This window comes from Physella acuta, unplaced genomic scaffold, assembly GCF_028476545.2.
Source record: "Physella acuta isolate Inbredline_101_S28 unplaced genomic scaffold, ASM2847654v3 ptg000970l, whole genome shotgun sequence".
Classification (NCBI taxonomy): domain Eukaryota; kingdom Metazoa; phylum Mollusca; class Gastropoda; family Physidae; genus Physella; species Physella acuta.
The window spans coordinates 92,584-106,664 of NW_026732487.1; the positions used below are offsets into that span (position 1 = coordinate 92,584).

General features: G+C 37.8%; 1 protein-coding gene across 1 annotated transcript in view; it reads right to left on the minus strand.

Annotated features, from left to right (window-relative positions):
• Window positions 1–14,081, minus strand: part of LOC131954057 (transient receptor potential cation channel subfamily A member 1) — a 29,595-nt gene that overhangs the window by 2,058 nt on the left and 13,456 nt on the right. The window contains exons 12-18 of the mRNA XM_059317557.1: window positions 13,873–13,968; window positions 10,115–10,278; window positions 9,396–9,525; window positions 5,238–5,405; window positions 4,458–4,526; window positions 2,652–2,765; window positions 482–558 (exon numbers count right to left, since the gene is read on the minus strand). Coding sequence (XP_059173540.1) covers window positions 482–558; window positions 2,652–2,765; window positions 4,458–4,526; window positions 5,238–5,405; window positions 9,396–9,525; window positions 10,115–10,278; window positions 13,873–13,968 — 818 coding nt within the window. The remainder of the gene's footprint in view (window positions 1–481; window positions 559–2,651; window positions 2,766–4,457; window positions 4,527–5,237; window positions 5,406–9,395; window positions 9,526–10,114; window positions 10,279–13,872; window positions 13,969–14,081) is intronic.

Genomic DNA, 14,081 nt, shown 5'->3' on the forward strand with positions numbered 1-14,081 from the left:
TAAGGTAAAGACTGGACCCTGGGTAAGGTAAAGGTTGGACCCTGGGTAAGGTAAAGACTGGACCCTGGGTAAGGTAAAGGTTGGACCCTGGGTAAGGTAAAGGCTGGACCCTGGGTAAGGTAAAGACTGGACCCTGGGTAAGGTAAAGACTGGACCCTGGGTAAGGTAAAGACTGGACCCTGGGTAAGGTAAAGGTTGGACCCTGGGTAAGGTAAAGGCTGGGGGTGGGTAAGGTAAAGGCTGGACCCTGGGTAAGGTAAAGGCTGGACCCTAGGTAAGGTAAAGGCTGGACCCTGGGTAAGGTAAAGGCTGGACCCTGGGTAAGGTAAAGGCTGGACCCTGGGTAAGGTAAAGGCTGGACGACGCCATATTTGGGGCATATGATGGGCAGGGCACAAGGGAGCCGACCCGGCTGAACACAAGAGCAATCCAACTGCCACAAAGAGTTAAAGGAAATACAAAACTAAAATAAAAAGCTTACGTCTTGCTAATCATCGAAATATCGGTAGTGTATTTTTCATTTGTCTTTGATTCACTCATTGCATACAGCTTCAGTAACTTTGGAAAAATTCATTCAGTTTAGTTTCAATGGAAATATATATATATATATATATATATATATATATATATATATATATATATATATATATATATATATATATATATATATATATATATATATATATATATATATATATATATATATATATATATATATATATATATATATATATATATATATATATATATATATATATATATATATGAGCGTTGGCTGAAAAAGCCAGGTGTGTAACAACCCATAAACCACACTATGTAACAACCCATAAACCACGCTAAAGAAACTTTCACTTGAAAGGTTAATAGGACAACCCGCGATATCCGTTGGATGAAGGTCAGATGGCTAAAATATTTAAACAAAGCGCTGGATATGATCAGATTCAGGGGCGGAACTACAGTGCCGCCAGACCCCGCAATGCGGGGGGGCCCACGCCATTTAGGGGCCCTTAGCCGACCATAATACATTTTTTACAGTAAAAAAAATAATTTTCTTGCATTTTTGACTTGACGATAAAAGCTTTTGTAAATAACAAACAGATCTACTACAGTAGTGATGTTATACAGTAGCTAACACATGCTGTTGCGTAAAAAAAATATATGCCTGAGCTGTAGTGTGTAAGATGGGCAAACGTTCAAAACACTTCCATGACTTATTTCCCTTTTTTGAGTAGTTAAATAGGGGTGCTCTTAAGCTCCTTTTAATATATTTGTACTGAATAAATTAAAAAGCAATTACTTCTCTTAATTATTATTTTTAAAAAAATACATACTAAAGAATGAAATAAAAAGGAAATATATTTAAAACAAATGATATAAAAACAAAAAAAACATAAAAATAAACATAACACGAGAAACCATTACACATACAAAACTTTCACGTTTTATATTCTTTTGACCGGCCTAAATTTTGAAGGTGGGCAGTATTACAGTAAACTAGTTCTAAATCTTTAAAAAAAAAAAAAGTCTAAACAGACTAATGCTCTCACACACAAGACATAATATAAAATTATTTTAAATTGAAAAAAAAAAGATTTTTTTCAAAACCCGATCAGGCCAGTAATGAGTATCCAATGTTTGTATCCCGTGTTTGTATATATATATATATATATATATATATATATATATATATATATATATATATATATATATATATATATATATACATATATATATATATATATATATATATATATATATATATATATATATATATATATATATATATATATATATGTATAGGGGTGGGGCCCAGAATTTTTTTTTGCGGGGTGGCCCTTTTTTTCTAGTTCCGCCACTGATCAGATTTAGTACATGCCATATTATTCTTCTCACTTTATCCAGATTTATCAGTACAGGCCATATTATTCTTCTCACTTTATCCAGATTTATCAGTACAGACCATATTATTCTTACTTTATCCAGATTTATCAGTACAGACCATATTATATTTCTAACTTTATCCAGATTTATCAGTACAGACCATATTATTTTTATTTTATCCAGATTTATCAGTACAGACCATATTATTCTTCTCACTTTATCCAGATTTATCAGTACAGACCATATTATTCTTACTTTATCCAGATTTATCAGTACAGACCATATTATTCTTCTCACTATATCCAGATTTATCAGTACAGACCATATTATTCTTCTCACTTTATCCAGATTTATCAGTACAGGCCATATTATTCTTCTCACTTTATCCAGATTTATCAGTACAGACCATAATATTTTTATTTTATCCAGATTTATCAGTACAGACCATATTATTCTTCTCACTTTATCCAGATTTATCAGTACAGGCCATATTATTCTCACTATATCCAGATTTATCAGCACAGACCATATTATCTTCTCACTTTATCCAGATTTATCAGTACAGGCCATATTATTCTTACTTTATCCAGATTTATCAGTACAGACCATATTATCTTCTCACTTTATCCAGATTTATCAGTACAGGCCATATTCTTCTCACTATATCCAGATTTATCAGCACAGACCATATTCTTCTTCTCACTTTATCCAGATTTAACCTGTGCGTTGTATTCTACCACGTTTAAGTCATTTAGCCCTATACAGCTTACCCTGCCAAGATATCCATTATCGTAGTTGTCGGCGTTAGGGTAGACGGTGTAGGTGTCAGCGATCAGGCCAGTCAAGAAGGGGAAGGTGTTCTCTATGTTGGCGAAAAACTTCACCTGTCAAAACATCTGAGTTACTTCCAAACAACGTTCAAAACATCTGAGTTTGTTCCTAACAACATTCAAAACATCTGAGTTTGTTTCTAACAAAGCTCAAAACATCTGAGTTTGTTCCTAGCAACGTTCAAAACATCTGAGTTACTTCCAAACAACGTTCAAAACATCTGAGTTTGTTCCTAACAACGTTCAAGACCTAACAAGTAATATGCAACAAGTTTCTTTATTTCATAATAGTGCAGTAATTAAAAACTGCAACATTACCAAACAGTAGAACATTCCCAAAAATCGCTCTTACCCGAAAACGGCATAACCACCTGCCTCTTCCAAAAAGTCAAAATCCCCAAGGCAATCCCCACAAATCAATCCAACATAACAATCACCTAATACAATTAAAGAGCTAATGTAGATGTATATTTAAATAATTTTGTTTAATTTCCCCCCCCCCCCCCCATTGTTTGCTTGCTTGTATGGTAATGTAAAAATTGGTTTTGCGGTAATAATGATTGAAATACGTAAAAACTATCATTGAAAATTGCTGCACATTTAGCTGTGTGACAAGTTTCTCACTAGTCCTATATTTGTGACACGTTTCTTCCTACCTTGGTGGCAAGTTTGTTAACAAGTCCTACCTGAGTGGCAAGTTTGTTAACAATGAGTGTCAAGTTTGTTAACAAGTCCTACCTGAGTGGCAAGTTTGTTAACAATGAGTGTCAAGTTTGTTAACAAGTCCTACCTGAGTGGCAAGTTTGTTAACAAGTCCTACCTGAGTGGCAAGTTTGTTAACAAGTCCTACCTTGGTGGCAAGTTTGTTAACAAGTCCTACCTAAGTGGCAAGTTTGTTAACAAGTACTACCTTGGTGGCAAGTTTGTTAACAAGTCCTACCTTGGTGGCAAGTTTGTTAACAAGTCCTACCTGTCAAGTTTGTTAACAAGTCCTACCTTGGTGGCAAGTTTGTTAACAAGTCCTACCTGAGTCGCAAGTTTGTTAACAAGTCCTAACTGGGTGGCAAGTTTGTTAACAAGTCCTACCTGAGTAGCAAGTTTATTAACAAGTCCTACCTGTCAAGTTTGTTAACAAGTCCTACCTGAGTAGCAAGTTTGTTAACAAGTCCTACCTGTCAAGTTTGTTAACAAGTCCTACCTGGGTGGCAAGTTTGTTAACAAGTCCTACCTGTCAAGTTTGTTAACAAGTCCTACCTTGGTGGCAAGTTTGTTAACAAGTCCTACCTAAGTGGCAAGTTTGTTAACAAGTCCTACCTGAGTGGCAAGTTTGTTAACAAGTCCTACCTTGGTGGCAAGTTTGTTAACAAGTCCTACCCTACCTGAGTCGCAAGTTTGTTAACAAGTCCTACCCTACCTGAGTCGCAAGTTTGTTAACAAGTCCTACCTGTCAAGTTTGTTAACAAGTCCTACCTGGGTGGCAAGTTTGTTAACAAGTCCTACCTGTCAAGTTTGTTAACAAGTCCTACCTTGGTGGCAAGTTTGTTAACAAGTCCTACCTAAGTGGCAAGTTTGTTAACAAGTCCTACCTGAGTGGCAAGTTTGTTAACAAGTCCTACCTTGGTGGCAAGTTTGTTAACAAGTCCTACCCTACCTGAGTCGCAAGTTTGTTAACAAGTCCTACCCTACCTGAGTCGCAAGTTTGTTAACAAGTCCTACCTGAGTGGCAAGTTTGTTAACAATTCCTACCTGAGTGGCAAGTTTCTTTTCACGAGCGTTTGCGAGAACGGAGGCAATGTCTCCCACAGCCACTCCAATCTACGAGTGATGGAGAAAATCCTTGAACACTTTTGCAGGGATTATAAAACAACTACTAAGTAATGATTTTTTTTCAAGGGTTGCAACTCATATTTTATTTTATATGACTTTTATTTGGTTATTAAAATAAACCTAATGAACACAATCATTTAGCTAGTAAAGATAAGCGTAGAAAAAATAATTTATTATCGTTGGTAAAGGAAAATTTGGGAGCTGGTGAGATTTGGTTTGTTTTCTGTCACGCTATCAACTTACACGATTGTTGCCAGACAAGAGTTTTGTTATCTAATATATAAAGTTCAATTCTGTATGTTCGTTTGTAAAATGTTTGTCGTGGATACTTCGATGGATTTAAGTGTTAGATTATTATACTGCTCACGGTCTAAATTTATGAGTTAAAAAAATTACTATTGAAAGTCTTTAAAAACAATTTTCATTTTATATACTTCGAATAATAATTTTCAATTATGAACATTACATAAAATTTAAAATAATTATCATTAAAAAAGTTTAAAAAAAAAACCCACGTTTTCTGATTGAACTAAAAAGTAGAAAATAATTGCTATACATCACAATAATGCAAGCGATCACTCTACTATAAGCGATCGCAAACTGCGTGCGCATTATGACAAACTAAACCAAATGATTACAGTTAAATTAAATCAAACGTGACCAACCCTGTGATAAAACAAAACATGAGGTGTAACGTACCATCAAATTGACCAACAAAGTCGGCAGCAGTAAAAGATACAATGCCAACAAGAAAAACGAGATAAAATTAAAATCTTCCGTGCCGAAGGAGATGAGGAAATCCAGATTGAATATCATGATGAAAGTCCTGTAGATGGACTGGAAGGGGAACTTGTTGGACTGGGTAGGCTGGGGTGGATGAAATACAAGGTTTGTTAACTATTGGCTGGTAAATAATCAAGTTTTGTTAACTATATATTAGTTGGTAAATAATAAAGTTTTGTTAACCATTGGTTGGTAAATAATCAAGTTTTGTTAACTATATATTAGTTGGTAAATAATCAAGTTTTGTTAACAATTGGCTGGTAAATAATAAAGTTTTGTTAACTATTGGTTGGTAAATAATCACGTTTTGTTAACTATATATTAAGTTTTAAATAATCAAGTTTTGTTAACTATTGGCTGGTAAATAATCAAGTTTTGTTAACTATTGGTTGGTAAATAATCATGTTTTGTTAACTATATATTAGTTGGTAAATAATCAAGTTTTGTTAACTATTGGCTGGTAAATAATAAAGTTTTGTTAACTATTGGTTGGTAAATAATCAAGTTTTATTAACTATATATTAAGTTTTAAATAATCAAGTTTTGTTAACTATTGGCTGGTAAATAATCAAGTTTTGTTAACTATTGTTTGGTAAATAATCAGGTTTTGTTAACTATTGTTTGGTAAATAATCAAGTTTTGTTAACTATTGGCTGGTAAATAATAAAGTTTTGTTAACTATTGGTTGGTAAATAATCAAGTTTTATTAACTATATATTAAGTTTTAAATAATCAAGTTTTGTTAACTATTGGCTGGTAAATAATCAAGTTTTGTTAACTATTGTTTGGTAAATAATCAGGTTTTGTTAACTATTGTTTGGTAAATAATCAAGTTTTGTTAACTATTGGTTGGTAAATAATCAAATTTTTGTTAACTATATATTAGGTTTTAAATAATCAAGTTTTGTTAACTATTGGCTGGTAAATAATCAAGCTTTGTTAACTATTGGTTGGTAAATAATCAAGTTTTGTTAACTATTGTTTGGTAAATAATCAAGTTTTGTTAACTATTGGTTGGTAAATAATCAAGCTTTGTTAACTATTGGTTGGTAAATAATCAAGTTTTGTTAACCATTGGCTGGTAAATAATCAAGTTTTGTTAACTATTGGTTGGTAAATAATCAAGTTTTGTTAACCATTGGCTGGTAAATAATCAAGTTTTGTTAACTATATATTAGTTGGTAAATAATCAAGTTTTGTTAACTATTGGTTGGTAAATAATCAGGTTTTATTAACTATTGGTTGGTAAATAATCAAGTTTAGTTAACAATTGGCTGGTAAATAATCAAGTTTTGTTAACTATACATTAGTTGGTAAGTAATCAAGTTTAGTTAACCATTGGCTGGTAAATAATCAAGTTTTGTTAACCATTGGCTGGTATATAATCAAGTTTTGTTAACCATTGGTTGGTAAATAATCAAGTTTTGTTAACTATATATTAGTTGGTAAATAATCAAGTTTTGTTAACTATTGGTTGGTAAATAATCAAGTTTTGTTAACTATATATTAAGTTTTAAATAATCAAGTTTTGTTAACTATTGGCTGGTAAATAATCAAGTTTTGTTAACTATTGGTTGGTAAATAATCATGTTTTGTTAACTATTGGTTGGTAAATAATCAAGTTTTGTTAACTATTGTTTGGTAAATAATCAGGTTTTGTTAACTATTGTTTGGTAAATAATCAAGTTTTGTTAACTATTGGTTGGTAAATAATCAAATTTTTGTTAACTATATATTAGGCTTTAAATAATCAAGTTTTGTTAACTATTGGCTGGTAAATAATCAAGCTTTGTTAACTATTGGTTGGTAAATAATCAAGTTTTGTTAACTATTGTTTGGTAAATAATCAAGTTTTGTTAACTATTGGTTGGTAAATAATCAAGCTTTGTTAACTATTGGTTGGTAAATAATCAAGTTTTGTTAACCATTGGCTGGTAAATAATCAAGTTTTGTTAACTATTGGTTGGTAAATAATCAAGTTTTGTTAACCATTGGCTGGTAAATAATCAAGTTTTGTTAACTATATATTAGTTGGTAAATAATCAAGTTTTGTTAACTATTGGTTGGTAAATAATCAGGTTTTATTAACTATTGGTTGGTAAATAATCAAGTTTAGTTAACAATTGGCTGGTAAATAATCAAGTTTTGTTAACTATACATTAGTTGGTAAGTAATCAAGTTTTGTTAACTATTGGTTGGTAAATAATCAGGTTTTGTTAACTATTGGTTGGTAAATAATAAAGTTTTGTTAACTATTGGTTGGTAAATAATCAAGTTTTGTTAACTATATATTAGTTGGTAAATAATCAAGTTTTGTTAACTATATATTAGTTGGTAAATAATGAAGTTTTGTTAATTATATTAGTTGGTAAATAATCAAGTTTTGTTAACTATATATTAGTTGGTAAATAATCAAGTTTTATTAACTATATATTAGTTGGTAAATAATCAATTTTTGTTAACTATTGGTTGGTAAATAATCAAGTTTCGTTTTGACGGTCCATGGGGCAAGTGAAGTAGAGTTAAGCTGTTTTTGTGACCTTGGCATATGAAGGGATAGTGTGGTCAACACTATGCTCAGCCGCCTGCGTCTCACTAATGTGTCAGGTACCCATCAGAGCTGGATGAACTCAGGGACGTTGTACAGACTCGAGACTAACACTAAAACTCGAGCAGTTGTTAGCTCTACCAAACGACCATGCAGTCCCATCAAAAATAAAGGTTTCAAATTTTAATTTAAGCTGCAAGATTATCGACACACTGATGTACCGACTTACCATGGGGGGGGGGGGGCGACACACTGATGTACCGACTTACCATGGGGGCGACACACTGATGTACCGACTTACCATGGGGCGACACACGGATGTACCGACTTACCATGGGGCGACACACGGATGTACCGACTTACCATGGGGGCGACACACTGATGTACCGACTTACCATGGGGGGGGGGGGGCGACACACGGATGTACCGACTTACCATGGGGCGACACACGGATGTACCGACTTACCATGGGGCGACACACTGATGTACCGACTTACCATGGGGCGACACACGGATGTACCGACTTACCATGGGGTGACACACGGATGTACCGACTTACCATGGGGCGACACATTGATGTACCGACTTACCATGGGGCGACACACGGATGTACCGACTTACCATGGGGGCGACACACTGATGTACCGACTTACCATGGGGGGGGGCGACACACGGATGTACCGACTTACCATGGGGCGACACACGGATGTACCGACTTACCATGGGGCGACACACGGATGTACCGACTTACCATGGGGGGGGGGGCGACACACTGATGTACCGACTTACCATGGGGCGACACACGGATGTACCGACTTACAATGGGGCGACACACTGATGTACCGACTTACCATGGGGGGGGGGGGCGACACACTGATGTACCGACTTACCATGGGGCGACACACGGATGTACCGACTTACAATGGGGCGACACACTGATGTACCGACTTACCATGGGGGCGACACACTGATGTACCGACTTACCATGGGGCGACACACGGATGTACCGACTTACCATGGGGCGACACATTGATGTACCGACTTACCATGGGGCGACACACGGATGTACCGACTTACCATGGGGGCGACACACTGATGTACCGACTTACCATGGGGGGGGGGCGACACACTGATGTACCGACTTACCATGGGGCGACACACGGATGTACCGACTTACAATGGGGCGACACACTGATGTACCGACTTACCATGGGGCGACACATTGATGTACCGACTTACCATGGGGTGACACACGGATGTACCGACTTACCATGGGGCGACACATTGATGTACCGACTTACCATGGGGCGACACACGGATGTACCGACTTACCATGGGGGCGACACACTGATGTACCGACTTACCATGGGGGGGGGGGCGACACACGGATGTACCGACTTACCATGGGGCGACACACTGATGTACCGACTTACCATGGGGCGACACACTGATGTACCGACTTACCATGGGGCGACACACGGATGTACCGACTTACAATGGGGCGACACACTGATGTACCGACTCACCTCATCACTTAGAGCGACATAGAAGGCCAGACCAAACGCCATGACGAGCATAAAAAAGAGCAGCAACACTTTGAGCAAAGTCTTCATCGTCTCGATGTACATGACAACGTAGATGCCGAAGTAGTCGAACCTACATGAGGCAAACACAGGTTTTTGGCCTAGGGGGAGCACCCAGATTAGACGAATGCTATCATTCTCTATCTCTCTGTATATATATATATATATATATATATATATATATATATATATATATATATATATATATATATATATATATATATATATATATATATATATATATATAACTGAGGAATTGCAGCGTGAAAGATTCCCTCACGCCTGCTGCAGCAGCCCCAGATCTACCGGCAGCTGCCCGTGACGCCCCAGCGCCCCCTAGCACCTGGGGCGTCATCTGAGGAGCTGTAAAGCTCTCATTTAACCTGTGCAGTAAATTATTTTCATCTTCTTCATCTGCGTAGTAGGCCTACGTGTTTCATCGACATTTATAAAATCAAGCATTAAAACTTTTTTTTAAAGATTGAATATGTAATAAAAGCGTTTGTTGCTTCTATGAGTTAATTTCATAATTGAAGATCGCTTTACGGATTACAGTTTTATTGAGGAAACACTGATTTCAATTTTTTTGTGTGCTAATGGTTTAAAATTTTCAACCCCCTTAAAAAGTGACTAAAATCAAAGACAATGTGTTTTGGGCAAACCTCTGAATGTGCATGTAACAGTTGAACCAGGCCAGATAAATAGCGATGGCCCCCGCTGACCACTGGTAGTGGTTTCTGTAGTTGAACATCATAGGCACGATAAAGTAGGTGGTAGAACAGTACATGATCCATTCTGTCACTTTGGTCGTGGGACTCAGGAATTTCTAGATAAGTCAGGGTGGGATGAAGCACATAGAGCATTTTGTAAGAGTAGAAGTATGGAAGGACTTTAGGGGAAGTACTTTAAGGGGAAGTACTTTTAGGGAAGGACTTTCAGGGAAGGACTTTTAGGGAAGGACTTTAAGTGAAGGACTTTATGGGAAGGTATTTAAGGGAATGACATTAGGAGATCGCCGAGGTAGTTGTCAGCATGTCGTCCATAAAAGACAGCAGACAATCTTAGTCTAATCTTACACCTGTGCCTAATCCCACCCCTCTAATCTTACACCTGTGCCTAATCCCACCCCTCTAATCTTACACCTGTGCCTAATGCCACCCCTCTAATCTTACACCTGTGCCTAATGCCACCCCTCTAATCTTACACCTGTACCTAATGCCACCCCTCTAATCTTACACATGTGCCTAATGCCACCCCTCTAATCTTACACCTGTGCCTAATGCCACCCCTCTAATCTTACACCTGTGACTAATGCCACCCCTCTAATCTTACACCTGTGCCTAATGCCACCCCTCTAATCTTACACCTGTGCCTAATGCCACCCCTCTAATCTTACACCTGTGCCTAATGCCACCCCTCTAATCTTACACCTGCACCTAATGCCACCCCTCTAATCTTACACCTGTGCCTAATCCCACCCCTCTAATCTTACACCTGCGCCTAATGCCACCCCTCTAATCTTACACCTGCACCTAATGCCACCCATCTAATCTTACACCTGCGCCTAATGCCACCCCTCTAATCTTACACCTGCACCTAATGCCACCCATCTAATCTTACACCTGTGCCTAATGTCACCCATCTAATCTTACGCCTGCACCTAATGCCACCCATCTAATCTTACACCTGTGCCTAATGTCACCCATCTAATCTTACACCTGTGCCTAATGCCACCCCTCTAATCTTACACCTGTGCCTAATGCCACCCCTCTAATCTTACACCTGTGCCTAATGCCACCCTCTAATCTTACACCTGTGCCTAATGCCACCCTCTAATCTTACACCTGTGCCTAATGCCACCCCTCTAATCTTACACCTGTGCCTAATGCCACCCCTCTAATCTTACACCTGTGCGTAATGCCACCCCTCTAATCTTACACCTGTGCCTAATGCCACCCCTCTAATCTTACACCTGTGCCTAATGCCACCCCTCTAATCTTACACCTGCACCTAATGCCACCCCTCTAATCTTACACCTGTGCCTAATCCCACCCCTCTAATCTTACACCTGCGCCTAATGCCACCCCTCTAATCTTACACCTGCACCTAATGCCACCTCTCTAATCTTACACCTGTGCCTAATGTCACCCATCTAATCTTACACCTGTGCCTAATGCCACCCCTCTAATCTTACACCTGTGCCTAATGCCACCCCTCTAATCTTACACCTGTGCCTAATGCCACCCTCTAATCTTACACCTGTGCCTAATGCCACCCCTCTAATCTTACACATGTGCCTAATGCCACCCCTCTAATCTTACACCTGTGCCTAATGCCACCCCTCTAATCTTACACCTGTGCGTAATGCCACCCCTCTAATCTTACACCTGTGCCTAATGCCACCCCTCTAATCTTACACCTGTGCCTAATGCCACCCCTCTAATCTTACACCTGTGCCTAATGCCACCCCTCTAATCTTACACCTGTGCCTAATGCCACCCCTCTAATCTTACACCTGTGCCTAATGCCACCCCTCTAATCTTACACCTGTGCCTAATGCCACCCCTCTAATCTTACACCTGTGCCTAATCCCACCCCTCTAATCTTACACCTGCGCCTAATGCCACCCCTCTAATCTTACACCTGCACCTAATGCCACCTCTCTAATCTTACACCTGTGCCTAATGCCACCCCTCTAATCTTACACCTGTGCCTAATGCCACCCCTCTAATCTTACACCTGTGCCTAATGCCACCCCTCTAATCTTACACCTGTGCCTAATGCCACCCCTCTAATCTTACACCTGTGCCTAATGCCACCCATCTAATCTTACACCTGTGCCTAATGCCACCCCTCTAATCTTACACCTGTGCCTAATGCCACCCCTCTAATCTTACACCTGTGCCTAATGCCACCCTCTAATCTTACACCTGTGCGTAATGCCACCCCTCTAATCTTACACATGTGCCTAATGCCACCCCTCTAATCTTACACCTGTGCCTAATGCCACCCCTCTAATCTTACACCTGTGCGTAATGCCACCCCTCTAATCTTACACCTGTGCCTAATGCCACCCCTCTAATCTTACACCTGTGCCTAATGCCACCCCTCTAATCTTACACCTGTGCCTAATGCCACCCCTCTAATCTTACACCTGTGCCTAATGCCACCCCTCTAATCTTACACCTGTGCCTAATGCCACCCCTCTAATCTTACACCTGTGCCTAATGCCACCCTTCTAATCTTAGACCTGTGCCTAATGTCACCCCTCTAATCTTACACCTGTGCCTAATGCCACCCCTCTAATCTTACACCTGTGCCTAATGCCACCCCTCTAATCTTACACCTGTGCCTAATGCCACCCCTCTAATCTTACACCCGTGGATGCGTTATGTATACATTTTGTTGCCGTTCTCATATGATCGATTTTTTAAAATAGACTAGGCCTACTTTTGCGTTAAACGGTACGATATAGATTAGGGTTCGTTTTAAAAAAAAAACCTGTGTATCGTCCACCTCACCAGATAATGTTAGAACATAATTATGACTTCTACCATGTTTATTACGTCGGGAAAAATGGCTTGTCATATTTGGTATAACATATTTGCCATATTTGGTATACCATATTTGTCATCTTTGGTATAACATATTTGTCATCTTTGGTATAACATATTTTTCATATTTGGTATAACATATTTTTCATATTTGGTATAACATATTTGTCATATTTGGTATAACATATTTGTCATATTTGGTATAACATATTTGTCATCTTTGGTATAACATATTTTTCATATTTGGTATAACATATTTTTCATATTTGGTATAACATATTTGTCATATTTGGTATAACATATTTGTCATATTTGGTATAACATATTTGTCATCTTTGGTATAACATATTTGTCATATTTGGTATAACATATCTGTCATATTTGGTATAACATATTTGTCATATTTGGTATAACATATTTGTCATATTTGGTATAACATATTTGTCATATTTGGTATAACATATTTGTCATACTTGGTATAATATATTTGTCATATTTGGTATAACATATTTGTCATATTTGGTATAACATATTTGTCATATTTGGTATAACATATTTGTCATGCTTGGTATAACATATTTGTCATATTTGTTATAACATATTTGTCATATTTGGTATAACACATTTGTCATATTTGGTATAACATATTTGTCATACTTGGTATAACATATTTGTCATATTTGGTATAACACATTTGTCATATTTGGTATAACATATTTGTCATCTTTGGTATAACATAAATGACGTGACAGCTGTTATAGTAAAAACATTGACTTGTGTCACATCTACCCGTAGAAATGGCGCAGGCTACTAAAGTTCTAAGGACACATGAGTGTGGTCAAGATAGGCACATGTCATGTACTCACCTTCTCTGTACGCCAGAAGTATATGCCGTCTTTAATGATAGAGATGACGATGTAGAATGCCACTACACCGATCAGCCACTGGATGTGATAAGGTGTCTGGTAGTGGCGTCAGTCAGTTGCCAGGAAAATTGTTGGGTGATTGCCGGATTGGCCAGATGCGGGATAGGGTTGGTTGATTGTCAAAAACACACCAGAAACACAAGCACCAG